Source organism: Lolium perenne, chromosome 1 (genome assembly GCF_019359855.2).
Source record: "Lolium perenne isolate Kyuss_39 chromosome 1, Kyuss_2.0, whole genome shotgun sequence".
NCBI lineage: Eukaryota > Viridiplantae > Streptophyta > Magnoliopsida > Poales > Poaceae > Lolium > Lolium perenne.
The window spans coordinates 140,527,477-140,546,666 of NC_067244.2; the positions used below are offsets into that span (position 1 = coordinate 140,527,477).

The 19,190-nt window shown below is 44.6% G+C and overlaps 1 protein-coding gene and 1 pseudogene across 1 annotated transcript; both read right to left on the reverse strand.

The window, feature by feature from the left end:
* Positions 1 to 5,488: 5,488 nt before the first annotated feature.
* Positions 5,489 to 6,394, reverse strand: LOC127306196 (uncharacterized). The gene has a single exon (XM_051336821.1). The coding sequence runs from the start codon at positions 6,332 to 6,334 to the stop codon at positions 5,489 to 5,491; it is 846 nt and encodes a 281-aa protein (XP_051192781.1). The 5' UTR covers positions 6,335 to 6,394.
* Positions 6,395 to 10,169: 3,775 nt separating this feature from the next.
* LOC139833074 (uncharacterized) overlaps positions 10,170 to 19,190 on the reverse strand; it is a 38,285-nt pseudogene continuing 29,264 nt past the window's right edge.

Genomic DNA, 19,190 nt, shown 5'->3' on the forward strand with positions numbered 1-19,190 from the left:
TAACGAGAGGAAGGAGCGAGACAACCGGGGGCACGAGGCGAGTCGAGGTTTGTTTCCCGCAGTTCCTTCCACAATAGGAAGTAGGTCTACGTTGAGGAGGTGCTAGTCTCACACAAGAGACTAGACGGCCACACCACGAAGGAAGGCCTCACCTTCTTCCTCGAGAGAGCTCCACGAAGGTGCTCTCCCTCTTCCACTAAGGCACCGGTCGAGGCGGTGATTCCTTCACAAGGTTGGGGCGAGCTCCACACACAAGGATGCTCCCAACACCCTATGGAGCTAGTACATCACCAAGCTAGACTCCATAGCTGCACATCTCCAATGCTCCACCATAGGAACCCTTCTCCAATGCTCCACCATAGGAACCCTTCCAATGCTCCACCAAAGGAACCCTTCCAATGCTCCACCAAAGGAACCCTTCCAATGCTCCACTAAAGGAACTCTTCTCCAATGCTCCACTAAAGGAACCCTACCACCAAGATCCACTAAGGAATAGCTAGTATTGGTGAAATCTCTCTTGGTAGAACTATAGATCGGGGTCTCCTCCACCAATCCTCAAAGTTTGGGCAAGATTGGTTGGATGGTGAAGGATATCCTCAAGGATTAAGCTCAGCAACAATGGAGGAGAGAGAGAGGGAAGAGATAAAATCGTGTTGGGGAAGAAGGAGCCCTTAAATAGGCTCCTCCAAATCCAACCGTTATGTCCAGTTTTTGCCTAAGCGGTACTACCGCTTCTGGGAAGCGGTACTACCGGTCTGAGTTCGAATTTCCCCAGATCTGGTCAATGGACGCAGAGCGGTACTACCGCTCGAGGTACCGCAATGGGGTCCAAACCTTACTGGATCCAAAGCGGTACCGGAGCGGTACCAGAGCGGTACTTCCGTAACTAGTTTACGGTACCTAGGCGGTACCGTGAGCGGTACTACCGCTCGTGAGCGGTACTACCGCTCCAGGTAGTGCAGGGGTACCACAACTCGTACTGTGGGACACTTCAGCTCAGAACTCAGAGCGGTACCGTGGGCGGTACCTATAGGGGTAACGGTACTACCGCTACAGGTACCGGTAGTACCGGCCTGGCTAAAACTGGTTTTCTCCCCTTTTTCTCTCCATCCATGTCACCTCTCTAAACACACACAAAACCAGAAAACCTATCAACTACGCTTCAGTCTTCCGATCTTGACGAGTCCAGCGAGGTCACCGTGCTCTTGCAAATCTAACAATGATACTCAAGACACACGGTGAGATTACTCAAGTGTTGTCATCAAACACACAAAACTTGGGGTTTAAAGTTTGCTCTTACACCCTGCCTCACCACCAAGTGCATATTTGAGCTGTGTTAGAAACCAAGACCATGATGTTGTCTCCTCCTTGTCAACCAAACCAAAAGCAATAGGGAATAGGTTGTTGTTCCCATCCCTTCCAGTAGCACACAGAATTTGTTGTCCAGTGCTAAGGTTGAAAAAGCAACCATCTAACCTTGCAGAACAATAGAATAATGTAAGAAAATATGGAATTTATAACCTTTGCAGCATATTTGTATAAAGCTACCATGCAACTCACCAAAGAATGGTCTGCACCCTTTAAGAAACCCTTCAATGGATGCACCAAGACAGTAGAACAACCCATGAAATCTAGGGTTCTTACTAGGATGCTCCAGAAGCATTTTTGTTGTCACAATGCATCTGGAGCTAGGATTTGTATCTATAACTGTCTGCAGATAATCTCTCAGCCTCATGTACTGCTCAATCTAATCTCCTAGAACAACTTGCAAAGCTTTCTTCTTTGCTCTGTATGCCATCATCTTCTTGACATCTACACCATATTTTTCTTTTGTTGTCTCAATCACTGCCTCAACCCCAGTCCTAGGATCAATTTTGATGCTAGACTCACATACCTTTGCAACCCATTTTCCTGTAACTTTGCAGTGCTCACCTGATGTGCCACAAGTGTGTTCAAGGTGACACTTTCTCAGACAGAAGGTTTTTTCATGTTTAATGACTGACCCAATCATGTAAAAAGGACAACCTTCTGTAGAGCACACTGCCATCACTCTGTCTTTGCAATTCCTGTGGTACCCGAAGTTTCTAAGATGTGCAATATCCAGGGTTTGCAGTGCTCTTACGAACTTGGTACACATCTTGGAAACACATCTTCATGCATAAGCCTTGTTCTGGGTGCAATCTACTCTCATCATACTGCACCCTAGGGTCCATCTTCTTGGCCCTGCTCTTTCTTCCCTTTGGCAGAGCCCAGGACATTGTATCAAAGCCATCATCATCCTCTGGGTCTAAATCACCATCTTTCCCTTCATCATCAGATGGCAGCCAATCTGCTAGTGTTGTGCTCTAATTGGCTGCTATGTGATCTGGTGGTAGGTCCTTTCCTCACTGGCAATTTCTTTTTGGTTACTGCAACTGTCTCTTGCAAAACCTCACAGTCAGTTTCATCATCAGAGTTATCTGAATCACGAATATATCTTCAGGTTCCTCATCCTCACATAACTCCTTGGTTCCACCTCTCTTTCTCTTCTTCAAATCAATAAGTTTCTCATTGAGCTCAGTTTCTTCATCATATTCTGTCTCAACTTCATCCTCTTCCATGAAATCTCCATCTTGCTCATCATCTGAAGACTCTTACCTGTCTTCTGCAATTTCTTCTTGCTCATCATCTGAACAGCCTTCTGCAATTTATTCTTCCTCATCATCTGTACAACCTGCTACAATTTCTCTTTGCTCATCAACATTACCTTGCCTTTGTCATCAATATTGCTCTGTTGGGTGCACGGGTAAAGCATAGCTGAATCATTAGTGCACCGAACAATTTCTTCCTGGCTAGTTATAACCACACCATCATCATCCTTGTGTAAACAACATGGTAACCTATTTCTGATATAGGAATTTGCTCTTCTACTGCTGGTTTGTTGATGTTTACTGGCAATGAGCTACCTCTCTTAATAACACTGATATTTATGCACATCTCCTCCTCATATAGCTCAATCATCTGCTCCACCTTACTCATTCCATCCAGTACTTCCATTCCAGCAACCCCTATGTCCTTTTCTTTCACAAAATACATGCAGTCATTGATTCCATACCCCTCTAACTCAATTAGAGCTAAAAAATTCAGATATGTGATGTCTGATCGGCCTAAACTTCGTTCTAAATTGTCCTGTCCATCTAAATTGAACCTTACATCCCAATTTTCGTCATCCAGACTACAAATATTGATAGGAAGAACAATTAATTCTCTATTTTTCCTAGCACAAATCGGTTACACACTATGTCGACATAAAGAACAAAAAGATGTGAGAAAGGAAGTACTTACTCGATGCCGCCCAGGAATCCAGATGTAAAACGGCTGTTGGAGGCAGGGTTCTGCTTCCAAACCTCGGCCACGGCGGTGGCGGCTGCTTTCTCCGGTGAATAAAGCATCAGGGTCGACGGATTTGAGCTCCCGCAGCAATCCACGTCCGCCGCGACCTGGCCTCCCAAATCGGAAACCTCGCCGTCTACGCCATCCTCTCTTCCCAGCTCCGGCGCCGCCCTCACCATCAACGACACCGTCTCTTCCAGCTCCTGGCGGCGGCGGCTGAGGTGAGGTCGGATGAATCCACCACCGAGAGTAGGCCCCCGAAATTGGCTAACACGTCGTCGCCACCCTCTCCCTCAACGCCACCCTCTCTTCCAGCTCCAGGGCCGCAAACCGGTGAGGTCAGGCCGAAAGAATTCGCGGGAGACGTCTGGTGGCCCCGACTTGTCGGCGACAAAGGCCGATCGTCGTCGTCGTCGCATCGTCTTCCCGAGATACGGCACGCGTGCGTTTGGGGGGAAATTTATAGTTCTATATAACTTGAAGAGGTCGTCGTAGTGGTTGCGGTGTCGCGCTGCTTTTTAAGAGGACGTGAGTTCGACTCCACGGCCTCCCGCGTGATAATTTGTTCTGATCGTCTGTGAAGTTTGCACGAATCTCGAGGAATGATCCAACGGCTCTTAAGGTCGACTGAGACGTAAGGAAATCTCAGTCGCCTGAGATTTAGCAAAACCGATAAAATAGAAAACTGCCCTCCAGCGAGGAGGCCATGGTCCGCTATACCTCTAAGAGCTTCTCCAGCCGTCTCCCCGGGAAGGCCCCCAAGACGCCTTTTTTTCATCCGGATGGACGAAAATGGTCCAGTCGTGTCCCCGGATCCTGGTTTTCGCCCGAATTAGGCCTTTCACCCATCCGGTGAACCCAGTCCATCCCTGGGTCCCCGGGGAGCGCTCGGGGACTCCGTACGAGGGAAAAGCGCGGGAGCCGTCTGGTGGCCCCGACTTGTCGGTGACAAAGGCCGATCGTCGTCGTTGTCGCATCGTCTTCCCGAGATACGGCACGCGTGCGTTTAGGGGAAAATTTGCAGTTCTACGGCAATACCCTCGAACGAAAGCTTTGAATAAACTAAGTGGTGTAACATAGACAAATTACGTATAAAACTTCGAAAAAACATAAAACATACATATAAAAACTTTGAAACAAAATTAAACTACTTCTTCTTCCTAGATGGCCCCGCATCATCGTCCTGACGGTGACGCTTCCGGCTCGTCACCTCCTCTGAAGAGCCGGTGTCCTTCGACGTGTCGGAGGAAGTTGTGTCCTCCTCGTCGTCGAAGGTGCTCGCCGGCTGCGCCTTCGCCTTCGCCCGGGCCGCCGCGTGCTCAGCCTCTTCCTCCTCCTCCTCAGCCTCTTCCTCGGCCTGCTCCTCGGCCTCTTCGTCCTCCTCCTCGTCGGCATCCCATTCCTCCTCGCTGCCCGGCGGCGGGGAATCGTCCCGGCTAGACGATGCAGCTCGGTCCCACCAATGGCGCCATCCAGGCGATTTCCCCTCGCTGTCGGTGTCCGATAGCAAAGAGAGATTGCTCATGCTGACAGAGGATGGTGAGGAGAGAAGAGAAGAGATGAATGGCGTCGGTCGTCGGAAACCGTGTATGTAGGTCTATCGACGAAGAGAGCGGCGGTTGCTCTTCCGCGGAGTTCGTGCTCCATTAGGCGGTTCTCGCGTCGAGGCCACTGCGACCATTCCCGACGAGGCGGTTGGGCTCCCTAGAGCACTTCGCGGACCATTACGGCGGTTCAATGCGTCGAGGCCACTTCAACGGTTTCCCTTTCCCGACGCAATGCACCGTCGCTATGCACGCGGTGGGTGAGCGTCCAGCGACGACCATGGGCTAACCGCTGGAAAAATGGGCCTCCCCAAACCAAAAAAATACATTCATCCGGCGCTAAATAGCGCCGGATTTCGGCCTGGAGAGGCCCTATTTAGCGCCGGATTTCGGCCTGGAGAGGCCCAACGGCTGCTGGAGATGCTCTAAATCCGCAGGGCCCTCGAGGTGGAGCAAACCAGCAGTGTCGCCCACGACGAGGATGAAAGAGTAGATTGGTTTTGTGGCGGCTGCCGCCTACCGATCGCTCTGCTGACTAAATTATCATCTATTATCTCCTCTGAAATCTTTGGCTACAAGGTAGGAGTATTATGGATGTTAAGTAGTGAAACTCTCGTATGCAACAGACTTCTAAACACCTTCTCGCTCCAGCTCTCGACCTCGCCAATGCGTCTCTCCAGCCCTTCCAAGGCCGCGGCCACCGTCGCCGTCGCCGTCTCTGGCAGTGGCAGTGGCACTGCCTTCTTGGCCGCCGACACCACTCGCAGTCTCGTCAGCCACGCGTTCGATGACACCGTGTGGGCTACTGCCGATACGTCCGGGGACATCGCCGCGCACCTCAGGAAGATGGCCTCCGACGCTGACGCTGTGGCCGCCGCCACCTCCGCCACCACGCCGATCACCTCACCGTCCGCCGGCGACGGAAAGGCGTGCCTCGAGGCGTGCCCCATCGCGGCAGCGAGGTGGCACAGCTCCTTCTCCGCGCGCTTGCGTGCCCGAAGCGATTCGGCGACCATCGCGCCGTCCCCGCGCCGGACACCCGCACGCAGCTCCGCGGCGCTCTGCTTGAGCGCGAGCAGCGCCGGCTCGAACGAGCCGTACGCGTCGGCGAGAGCGAGGGACCCGTCGAGGATCCGATCGTAGGCAGCCGCGTCTTCGCGGAGGGCCGCCGCGGCCTGCGGCAGCGCGAGGAACTCGCCGAGCACGGCCAGCACGGCGTCGACGCGCGCGAGCCCCGAAGGCCCGTCATTGACGCCAGAGCACGTGGCGGAAGCCGACCATGCCCCTAGCGAGCGGATGCCGGCGTCGAGGCGAGTGTGCACGTGGTGGCACTGGCAGTGGCACGGCTCGCTCGCCGACCGGGCGTGCGCGGCCTTGCTCTTCCCCGCGGCGCCGCCTCCGAGTGTGAAGTGCATCATGTGACAGCGTGCCGAGTATCAGTAGGCACTAGGCAGTAGCGTTTGCGACGTTGGATTCTTGGTGCGTCGGTGGGTGGCATTGAGACGACAAGGACGCCAGCTTATATGGTGGTGGGCTGGCGCCATGGCTGCAACTTGCATCAAAGAAAAGGGTCGCGGGGGTGGAGCTGGCGCTGGCCGTAGCTTGGGCTGCTGTTTTGTGTACCGCGGCGCCGGGGCAAAACTACTTCCTCGGCTTGACTTAATTATATATAGTGTATATGAACTCGGTTGGGAACAGCTTTGCCTACGAACGTGGTGCTAGGATCATATTCTTGTGAATTAGGTGTGCGTTGACAAGATTCGTACGATGATAAGGCGGGAGTGAACTGTCAACCTCCTCTAGTCATCCGATCGGATGGAGTGGAGAATTCCGGGTCGTCGGGGCCATTATGGTTCGGGGCCTCTGGTTTGAGGGATCGTGCGGGCAAATCAGAATCATGGGGCTGGGTCAATTCTACATGATCAACTATCAGTCTACATTCTCTCTCAGAAAAAACTATCAATCTAGCCCGTTTGATGTATGTGATCATGTACTTTGCCTATCTGAGGCTTTCTTCTTCTTAATCAAGCACATGCAGTTCTCCTGCATGGTTTGAAAAAAAAATGAGCCTACTCACAAAGGGTCCTTGGGATGGCTGGATCACCTCTGCGTTGTGGCCAGCACGTTCATTAAAACATCTCTCATTTAGACTCGATCGAAGCGCTCGATTCGGTCGTTTTCATGAAGACATTCTTGTTGCATGCTTCAGGAATGCAACTTGGTATGTAAGGTTGCTTTCACTTACTCCCCTTAATCTACTTCATCTCTTCTCTTCTAATCAATGCAACAATGTTTCAATTTAAAATAAGCTCTACATAAGAGAAAAAATGCACATTCACGATGTGATTCCAGTCTGGTGATTGCTTCCAACTTTTGTTAACTGTTCATTTTTAATTCTGTGTTCGTGTTTGGAGTTTTTGAGACAAATTTTATCAAATTAATCGCACAAGGTTGACTGTTTGAATTTTTTAGTAGTAGCGCTTCAACTCGCCATTTCACACAACTCATGTTTTAAGTTTTTCATCTTGGTGTTTATGTGTGCCTTCTTCACGTGGTGTGGTTTATGGTTTTAATTTAAAGTGTCCATGTTTGTAGCTCAATTTCTTACTTGCCTCTTGATTATATAGTTTATCTGTCCACCGTTTCATCACGAGGTCTACGAGAAAAGGATAAGGACTGACAACGTGATTCCATTTCGGCAATCAATTCCAAGTTTCATTAACTCATCGACAAAAAAAGTATTTTTACAGCAACTTCTGAATTTGTGTTCAAGTTTGGACTTGTTTTAAATGAATTTCATCAAATTGATTGCACGTGATCGACAGTTTGAAAAAATATGAAGTAGTAACTTCAACTTGTCATTTTGCACAACTCTTGGGTAATAAGTTTTTCATTTTGGTGGCCATGGATGAATAGATGTGTATCTACCTATGGCACCGTAAGATACTAAGATGTTCACTTATGAGATAAGTTCACTAGTTATGTGGATAAGAGATGGGAGTGATGTAACCAAACAACCAATGCTTGCATTTCTGCTGAGAAAATTACAAAAAAACCACCACATCTCAGATAGTCGTTTCAAAAAGCAACCACTATTCGAAATGTTTTCAAAAAAACCACCACTCTATGGTTAACACGTTGCAATGTGCACTGATTCACGTCCGAACCGATTTTAATCACGAATCTGAAGAATCGGACCCACCGTCAGGTCGACGTGGCACATCATAGATGGTGCGCGCGGAGCGCCGTTGACGACCGTTAACGGCGCAGTGGGGCCCACCACTTGGTCGTCTTTTATGGACGGATCGCGTGGAGTTGACCAGCTCACTCTCCCCTACCCAGCTCACTGCTCGTCGCCGTCGCCGCACTGGAGAAGCGCCGCCGCCTGAAGACTTGTCGCCGTTCCCGCGAGGCACCAACGAGGGAGGCGATGCCGAGCTGGCACGACGGGTCGACGAGCTCAGAGAGGCTCCCTGTAAGTGGCCGATTTAAATTTCTAGGGTTTCCGATTTGGGGATTTCTATGCATTGGTCGATTTATTTCGATTCCGTTTGCATTTTTGCTCAATAGGAGTTCAATGACATCGACTATGCTCCTGATACTACTGAGGAACCTACATTTCACGGATTGGCCGTGGGATCTGGCGAACGATGCCGTGTCCACAACCTTGAGCCGGTGAGATGTGTGGCTTTTGAAGGGACGAACACTGGGCGTCGTTTCTACCTCTGCTCCATTGAAAATGTGAGTGTTATTTTTTGCTATTGAACCATAGAAATATTTGTATGCCTGAACCATAGAAAATTGTAGTGTGTAATTATATGTGTGTAATACTCTAATTTAACCATAGCAAATGTCTGTATATTTAGTAATTTCATAGCAAAAATCTATGTAATTGAACCATATCATGTGAACCATTTGTTGGCAGCATATTTGAAATTATTTATGCCTAAACCATATTCTTTTCCAGTTGATATAAATTAAGTGCAGCATGGTATTATTATGTATGTGTAGAAATATAGATTGAGTACATGGAGTACTGCAGCATGATATACATAATTTCCCTAATTGTGTTCATTTTTATGCAACATGTTCTGAACTGTGGCTTCCATGCATGGGTAGATAGTGAGTGGCCTGAGCCACTACAAAATGCTTTGAAGAAACTATGGGAAATGTACTACTCTAGCAATTCAGGTAGAATTGATGACAAGTTAGAGCATGCCAGATTTGTTGAGGAGCTTGTTGTAGAGAAAAACAAGATTGAGAAGAAGTATGCAAGCCTGCTAGTTGATGTGAAGAAATTTGCAGAAGAGACTGAGAAAAGAGTGGTGGAGAGAAATTACAAGTTGATAACTTCAGGAGCTGCTGATGAAATTAATGAGCTAAAGAAGGAGGTTGCCGAGCTGAAGCAGTTGCAGAAAACACAGGCTGAGGTCATTAGGGCAAAGAAGGAGGAATTGGAGGCAGGAAGAGAAGCTTGGAAGACAGAAACTGATGCTTTGAAGAAAGAGAAGGATGCATTGAATGAGGAGAAGAGAAAGCTGGAGTACATGCTCTATGACCAGCTAAAGCTTAGCAATGGAAACAAGGACAAGCTCAAAAGGATTAGGAAAGTGTGTGAGGAGGAGTTGATCATTTGATGTCCTGCTGCAAAATTGCAATGGTTAATTGTGGAGCTGGTAGTTTGTAATGGTTAATTGTGCTACTACTAAGCTATATAAGTGAAGCCAGGTGATGTAGTATGTCATTTGTATGTGTTCTGTACCCATTTGTTAGGGTACAGATTTGTTGGACATGTGATTTGTATGGTACTTGGTAGTATGTCAAACTTATATTATTTATGAACATGTCCTTGTGAACCTATCCATTTGTTCTGTACCCATGTGTTATCTTATTTGGATTGTACTGGTAGTATGTCAAACTGGAGCTGGAAGTTATCTTCCAGGTTTTTTACAGAAAGCAACCACTTTTGGGGATGTGAATGACAGAAAACCACCACTCTGAGATCCAGCAGCACAAGGTCTAGACAGTACATACATAACTGGTAGACACATGGTTCAGTCACTTAAAAAACTGATAGACACATGGTTCAGACACTTAAATAACTGATAGACACATGTTTCAGACACTTAAATAACTGGTAGACACATGGTTCAGACACTTAAATAACTGATACACACATGGTTCAGTAGCTCCTGGTTCAGACACTATCCTGGTACACATATTGACATTACAGAAGTTCATTACAGAAGTTCATCACAGAACACCTTTTTTGATATCTGCCATGGTGAGGTTGTCAATGTTGCTTGCTGTCAGGTATCCCTTCATCCTAGTGCTCTCTCTCCTCTCTCTTGATGGCCTGGGTACTTTGAATGGAGCTGCAGCAGGTGTAGCAGCAGCAGATGCTCTAGCACTTGGAGCAGCAGATGCTCTAGCACTTGGAGCACCAGATGCTCTAGTAGCTGCAGCAGGAGCAGATGTTGTAGGACCTGCAGCAGTAGTACTTCCTGATGCTTCAGTTGATGTTGTTTTCTTCCTCTTAGGTGCAGCTGGAGCAGTTGCAACTGCTGAAGCACTTGTCTTCCTCTTCCATGGTGCTGGGTTCAGAGGTGCAGAAGCTTGAGCTGTCCTCCTCTTAGGTGCACCAGGAGCAGGTGATGAAGAGGCTTGGGTAGCAGCTGGAGCAGCACTTGGTGGTGCATCACTTGATCCTCCTGGAGCAGCACTTGGTCCTCCTGGAGCAATTGCTTCCTCTCTGTTCTCCTGTGAAATAAAGAAACATAAGGTACTAATCCAGGTGGACAAGGGATGAAGCATAGCAACCGTACCTGATGTTTGTTTTTCCTCATCTGTAATGAAGGATTCAGTGGGACACCACAGTTGGTGTACCTGTGCCCAACTTTGCCACAGTTGCTACATGTGATGCTTGCCATTCTAGAGGTTTGTTTTGGCTCTGGCACTTCAAACTTCCCCTTTCTCCTCTTTGTTTGACTTCACAAAGTCTTCAGGGTGTAGGAATGCCTTGTAGATGGCACTGATAGCATGACTGCATGGGATTCCACTAATTAGGTCCCATCTTTTGCAACCACATGTCATTGCTGTCAAATTCACAGCATAGGTTTTGTCAGTCCCATTGGTTACTTCCCACAAACCATCAACAGATTTCTTTGATCTGTACATTCTTGACTACTTCTTGTTCTCTTCCAGAATCTATGTGTTGGGCAGATCACCCATCTTGCCTTTGCTGCTCCAGTTCTCTTGTCATCATTCCTGACCATCAACTTCTTTCTGATGCCATCAAACATTGTTCTAACTGGTTTTCCTCTGACATCTAAAATCATCCTTTTGAAAACCTCACTTAGATTGTTGACAACCAGGTCAGTCTTGCAGTTGTAATCCATGGCATATCTAGCCCAAGTTGCAACATGGATCTTCATTAGCCACTCCCAAGCCTCTAGGCACTCCTCTTTCATGTTAGCCATGGCAACATCAAAACCATGTTGAGTGTAAGAGTAGATGGCTGCATCCATAAATTTCTTGAGCTCTTCACCTCTGAACCCAGCAGTTTGAAAGTTTGCATAAATGTGTCTAAGGCAGTATCTTTGAGGACAATTGGGAAATATTTGGTTGATTGCATTAAGGGGACCCTATTAATAGCTTTAATTAGTAAACTCCGATAATAAGTGTCGAGGTTTAGGTTAGAGTTCGAGGATAAATGTCGAGGTTTAGGTTAGAGTCCTAGGATAAGTGTCGAGGTTTAGGTTAGAGTCCGAGGATAAGTGTCGAGGTTTAGGTTAGAGTCCGAGGATAAATGTCGAGGTTTAGGTTAGAGTCCTAGGATAAGTGTCGAGGTTTAGGTTAGAGTCCGAGGATAAGTGTCGAGGTTTAGGTTAGAGTCCGAGGATAAATGTCGATGTTTATCTTCAAGTCCTAGGATAAATGTCGATGTTTATCTTAAAACTCGGAGTTTTAAGATAAACATCGACACTTATCCTCGGACTTTAAGATAAACATCGACACTTAGCCTAGGACTTGGAGATATAAATCGACACTTATCCTCGGACTCTAACTTAAACCTCGACACTTATCCTCGGACTCTAACCTAAACCTCGACACTTATCCTAGGACTCTAACCTAAACATCGACACTTATCCTCAGACTCTAACCTAAACCTCCACACTAAACCTAAACTTGTCAACCAAACTTAGGTACAATGGAACATATATCAAATTTAAATTAGCTAGGTACAAAAAAAGGGAACATACCTTCTGCCTGATGTCTACGGGTGCTTCTATTCTTGTAGACAGTGTTGGGCCTCCAAGAGCAGAGGTTTGTAGAACAGCAGCAAGTTTCCCTTAAGTGGATCACCCAAGGTTTATCGAACTCAGGGAGGAAGAGGTCAAAGATATCCCTCTCATGCAACCCTGCAACCACAAAGCAAGAAGTCTCTTGTGTCCCCAACACACCTAATACACTTGTCAGATGTATAGGTGCACTAGTTCGGCGAAGAGATAGTGAAATACAGGTGGTATGAATGTATATGAGTAGTAGTAACGGCACCAGAAAATAGCTTGATGCTACAACTGGCGTGTGGTTGATGGTGGAAATATTGCAGGCAGTACAAATGCAGTAAAACAGTAAACAGGCGATGATTTCAGTATTTGGGAACAAGGCCTAGGGATTATACTTTCACTAGTGGATACTCTCAACATTGATCACATAACAGAATAGATAAATGCTATATTCTACACTCTCTTGTTGGATGATGAACACCACTAATTGTGTAGGATTACACGAACCCTCAATGCCGGAGTTAACAAGCTCCACAGTATTCGATATTCATGTTTAAACAACCTTAGAGTGCACGATAGATCAACACAACTAAACCAAGTACTAACATAGCATGCACACTGTCACCTTCACACTATGAAAGGAGGCATAGATCACATCAATACTATGAAAGGAGGTTGCTACAATAGTAACAACTTCCAAGAATCAAATATAAAACAAAGTATTGTAGTAAAATAAACACATGGGTTATCTCCCAAGAAGTTCTTTCTTTATAGCCATTAAGATGGGCTCATCAGTTTTAATTATGCACTCGCAAGAAATAGTATTTGAAGCAAAAGAGAGCATCAAGAAGCAAATTCAAAACAAATTTAAGCCTAACATGCTTCCTATGAAAAGGAATCTTGTAAATAAACAAGTTCATGAAGAGCAAAGTAACAAGCATAGGAAGATAGAATAAGTGTAGCTTCAAAAATTTCAGCACATAGAGAGGTGTTTTAGTAACATGAAAATTTCTACAACCATATTTTCCTCTCTCATAATAATGTCTAGTGGCATCATGAGCAAACTCAACAATATAACTATCACATAAAGCATTCTTATCATGAGTCTCATGCATAAAATTATTACTACTCCCAACATAAGCATAGTCAATTTTATTAGTTGTAGTGGAAGCAAATTCAACAAAGTAGCTATCATTATTATTCTCATCAAGTGTAGGAGGCATAGTATAATCATCATAAAATGTACTCTCCATAGTAGGTGGCACCAAAAGGCTACTATCATTATAATCATCATAAATAGGAGGTAAAGTATCATCAAAGTAAATTTTCTCCTCAACGCTTGGGGGACTAAAAATATCATGCTCATCAAAGCCAGCTTCCCCAAGCTTAGAATTTTCCATATCATTAGCAACAATGGTGTTCAAAGTGTTCATACTAATATGTTCCATGGGTTTTTTAATTTTCGCATCAAACCATCCATGTCTTAACTCAGGAAAAAGAATAAAAAGATCCATGTTGCTTTCCATTATGCCAAACTAGTGTAAAACAAGAAACAAAAAGATGCAATTGCAGGATCTAAAGGAAATAGCTTCGAGTACTTACAACAGCGCCGGAAAATAGCTTAGTAGCCGAGATCCGGAGTGTGAGTACCTTTTACCTTTCCTCCCCGGCAACGGCGCCAGAAAAGTGCTTGATGTCTACGGGTGCTTCTATTCTTGTAGACAGTGTTGGGCCTCCAAGAGCAGAGGTTTGTAGAACGGCAGCAAGTTTCCCTTAAGTGGATCACCCAAGGTTTATCAAACTCAGGGAGGAAGAGGTCAAAGATATCCCTCTCATGCAACCCTGCAACCACAAAGCAAGAAGTCTCTTGTGTCCCCAACACACCTAATACACGTGTCAGATGTAAAGGTGCACTAGTTCGGCGAAGAGATAGTGAAATACAGGTGGTATGAATGTATATGAGCAGTAGTAACGGCACCAAAAAATAGCTTGATGCTACAACTGGCGTGTGGTTGATGGTGGAAATACTGCAGGCAGTACAAATGCAGTAAAACAGTAAACAGGCGATGATTTCAGTATTTGGGAACAAGGCCTAGGGATTATACTTTCACTAGTGGACACTCTCAACATTGATCACATAACTGAATATATAAATGCTATACTCTACACTCTCTTGTTGGATGATGAACACCACTAATTGTGTAGGATTACACGAACCCTCAATGCCGGAGTTAACAAGCTCCACAATATTCGATATTCATGTTTAAATAACCTTAGAGTGCACGATAGATCAACACAACTAAACCAAGTACTAACATAGCATGCACACTGTCACCTTCACACTATGAAAGGAGGCATAGATCATATCAATACTATCATAGCAATAGTTAACTTCATAATCTACAAGAGATTACAATCATAACCTACGCCAAGTACTACACGATGCACACACTGTCACCATTACACCGTGCAGGAGGAATAGAGTACTTTAATAACATCACTAGAGTAGCACATAGATTAATAGTGATATAAAGCACATTGTAATCATAAAGGGATATAAATAAGCACTTCACTATGCTATTCATAACAGTGAATAAGTATTCTGTGAAATATAGCCTAAGAGACTGATACGTCTCCAACGTATCCATAATTTCTGACGTTCCATGCTTGTTTTATGACAATACTTACATGTTTTGCTTGCACTTTATAATGATTTTATGCGTTTTCCGGAACTAACCTATTAACAAGATGCCACAGTGCCAGTTCCTGTTTTCTGTTTTTGGTTCCAGAAAGGCTGTTCGGGCAATATTCTCGGAATTGGACGAAATCAACGCCAAACATCCTAATTTTCCCGGAAGTATCCAGAACACCGAAGGAGAGTCGGAGGAGAGCCAGGGGCCACCACACGGGTGGGCCTCGCGGGCCACACCCTGGCCGCGCCCCCCTATGGGGAGGCCACCCTGTCGACTCCTGCGCCGCCTCTTCGCCTATATAACCCCTTTCGACCGAAAAACGCAGTACCAATTGAAAAACTCCAGAAAGACTCCAGGGGCGCCGCCGCCATCGCGAAACTCCAATTCGGGGGACAGAAGTCTCTATTCCGGCACCCTGCCGGGACGGGGAAGTGCCCCCGGAAACCATCTCCATCGATGCCACCGCCTCCATCATGCTCCGTGAGTAGTTCCCCCATGGACTATGGGTTCTAGCAGTAGCTAGTTGGTACTCTCTATCCCATGTACTTCAATACAATGATCTCATGAGCTGCCTTACATGATTGAGATCCATCTGATGTAATCAGTGTTGTGTTTGTTGGGATCCGATGGATGATACATTATGATTAGTCTATCTATAAAGTTTGTGAAGTTATTGTTGCTGCAATCTTGTTATGTTTAATGCTTGTCACTAGGGCCCGAGTGGCATGATCTTAGATTTAAGCTCTATACTTATTGCTTAGATTGTATCTACAAGTTGTATGCACATGTCGCTGTCCGGAACCAAAGGCCCCGAAGTGACAGAAATCGGGACAACCGGAGGGGGTGGCGGTGATGTGAGGATCACATGTTTTCACGGAGTGTTAATGCTTTGCTCCGGTACTCTATTAAAAGGAGTACCTTAATATCCAGTAGATTCCCTTGAGGCCCGGCTGCCACCGGCTGGTAGGACAAAAGATGTTGTACAAGTTTCTCATTGCGAGCACGTATGACTATATATGGAAAACATGCCTACATGATTAATGAATTGATGTTCTATCTTAATGCTTTATCAATCCTATCAATTGCCCAACTGTAATTTGTTTACCCAACACTTGTCACTTGTTATTGGAGAGTTACCACTAGTGTAGATCGCTGGGAACCCCGGTCCATCTCTCATCATTATATACTCGCTCTATATGTCATTGGAAGTAGTATCAACTATTTTCTGGTGCCATTGCTCTCATATTGCTATTACTGCTGCTGTGTTACTGTTACTATTGCTCTCATATTACTGCTACTTTCACATCACCTCTGTTACTAGTGCTTTTCCAGGTGCAGCTGAATTGACAACTCAGTTGTTAAGGCTTATAAGTATTCTTTACCTCCCCTTGTGTCGAATCAATAAATTTGGGTTTTACTTCCCTCGAAGACTGCCGCGATCCCCTATACTTGTGGGTTATCAAGACTGTTTTCTGGCGCCGTTGCCGGGGAGGCATAGCTCTACTCATATGTTCACCTGGGGAGTACACTCTACCTCTCTCTCTGTTTTATTTTATTTTGTTTTGTTTGCAAGGACCTCAAAGATTATGTCTCTTCTATCCTTAATTTTTGCAATGAAAGTTACAGTGATAATCTGTATATCATTGACTATAAAGAGAGACTCATTAATGCACAAGAATGCACTCACAATTTGCAGGAACATGTGGAAGAAGAAATTGATGAACCTGAAAGCTCATTGGATGAAAAAGAGGAGGAAATTGATGAACCTGAAAGCTCATTGGATGAAAAAGAAGAGGAGAGTGATGAACAAAAGGAGGAAGAATGGATTAGCTACCCATGCCAACCTTCTAATGAGAGTAACTCTTTATCTCTTGCACTATTTGATTGTCCTCCATGCTTACCGAAAGAGGTTGAATGTTATGTTCCTGTGGATTCTCTTGAAATATTACCTATGAGTAAAACTTGTGAGAATAATTATGCTATTGTTATCTATGATAATCCATGCTACTTTGATAAATCTTATGATAATGCTTTGTTTGTGCCTGATGTCGAAATGCATGGTACTAAAGAATTTTGCGTAGCAAATATTTATGATAAAGCTCTTGATGATGGTCCTATGTTACTTGATAATATTAATTGTACTACTAATGAAAATGGGATTGAAGAGTTCTTGACTTTATCTATGAGTCCCATATCTCTTGAGATTGATCAATCATCATGCTATATTATTGATAAAAGTGGATTTGAAAGTTTTGATACTACTATTTTTGAACTTGATAAGAATTATGTGTCTATGGATCATGAAAAGAATGCTTTATGTGATAGTTATATTGTTGAGTTTATTCATGAAGCTACTGAAAATTATTATGAGAGAGGAAAATATGGTTGTAGAAATTTTCATGGTACTAAAACACCTCTCTATATGCTTAAAATTTTGAAGTTACTCTTGTTTTATCTTCTTATGCTTGTCACTTTGTTCTTCATGAATTTATTTGTGTACAAGATTCCTATGCATAGGAAGTGGGTTAGACTTAAATGTGTTTTGAGTTTGCCTTTTGATGCTCTCTTTTGCTTCAACTCTTATTTCTTGCGAGTGCATCATTAAAACTGCTGAGCCCATCTTAATGGCTATAAAGAAAGAACTTCTTGGGAGATAACCCATGTGTTTATTTCGCTACTGTTTTGTTGTGTTTTGGAAGTTGTTACTACTGTAGCAACCTCTCCTTATCTTTATTTTATTGCAATGTTGTGCCAAGTGAAGCCTCTAATAGAAGGTTGATGCTAGATTTGGATTTCTGCGCAGAAACAGATTTCTATCTGTCACGAATCTGGTCTGTTTTCTCTGTAGGTAACTCAGAAAAATCTGCCAATTTACGTGCGTGATGCTCAGATATGTACGCAACTTTCATTAGTTTTGAGTTTTCTGATTTGAGCAACGGCAGTACCTCTTTAAAATTCGTCTTTACTGGCTGTTCTGTTTTGGCAGATTCTGTCTCTGTTTTTTGCATTGTCTTTTGTGGACTTTAAGCAAGGCATTCTAGACGTGGAGAGCTGTAGCTAATGTTTTATTGAGTTCTTGCAATGTGTCACTACAGGACCAAGGTGGATTCAAATTTTTTGAGTACTAACCCCTCTAATGAAGTTTATGAGAAGTTTGGTGTGAAGGAAGTTTTCAAGGGTCAAGAGAGGAGGATGATATATGATCAAGAAGAGTGAAAAGTCAAAGCTTGGGGATGCCCCCGTGGTTCATCCCGGCATATTTCAAGAAGACTCAAGCATCTAAGCTTGGGGATGCCCAAGGCATCCCCTTCTTCATCAACTTATCAGGTCACTTCTATTGAAACTATATTTTTATTCGGTCACAACATATGTGCTTTACTTGGAGCGTCTGTGTGCTTTTATTTTTGTTTTTGTTTGAATAAGATCGGATCCTAGCAATCCTTGTTTGGGAGAGAGACACGCTCCGCTTTTTCATATGAACACTTGTGTTCTTCGTTTTACTTTTAATGTTCAATGATAAAAGTTGGAAGCTACAATACTTATGGTTATTTGGTTGGAAACAGAAAATGCCTCATAATGTCTTGGATAATTTGACACTTGGCAATTGTTTTGAGCTCTCAAGTAGATCATAATTAAGTTTTTTCATGTAGTTTAAACCTATTAGTAGAGAACTACTGTAGAGCTTGTTAAAATTGGTTTGCATAATTGGTCTCTCTTAAGGTCTAGATATTTTCTAGTAAAAGTGTTTGAGCAACAAGGAAGACAGTGTAGAGTATTATAATGCTTGCAATATGTTCTTATGTAAGTTTTGCTGTACCGGTTCATACTTGTGTTTGCTTCGAATAACCTTGCTAGCCTAAGCCTTGTACTGAGAGGAAATGCTTCTCGTGCATCCAAAATCCTTGAGCCAACCACTATGCCATTTGTGTCCACCATACCTACCTACTACATGGTATTTCTCCGCCATTCCAAAGTAAATTGCTTGAGTGCTACCTTTAAACAATTCAAAATTTATCACCTCTGATTTGTGTCAATGTTTTATAGCTCATGAGGAAGTATGTGGTGTTTATCTTTCAATCTTGTTGGGCAACTTTCACCAATGGACTAGTGGCTTCATCCGCTTATCCAATAATTTTGCAAAAAGAGCTGGCAATGGGATTCCCAGTCCCAAATTAATTAACAAAAATAGACACTCCTCCATGGTATGTGATTGTTGGACGGCACCCGAAGGATTCGGTTAGCCATGGCTTGAGAAAGCAAAGGTGGGGAGGAGTGTCATCATAATAAAACTA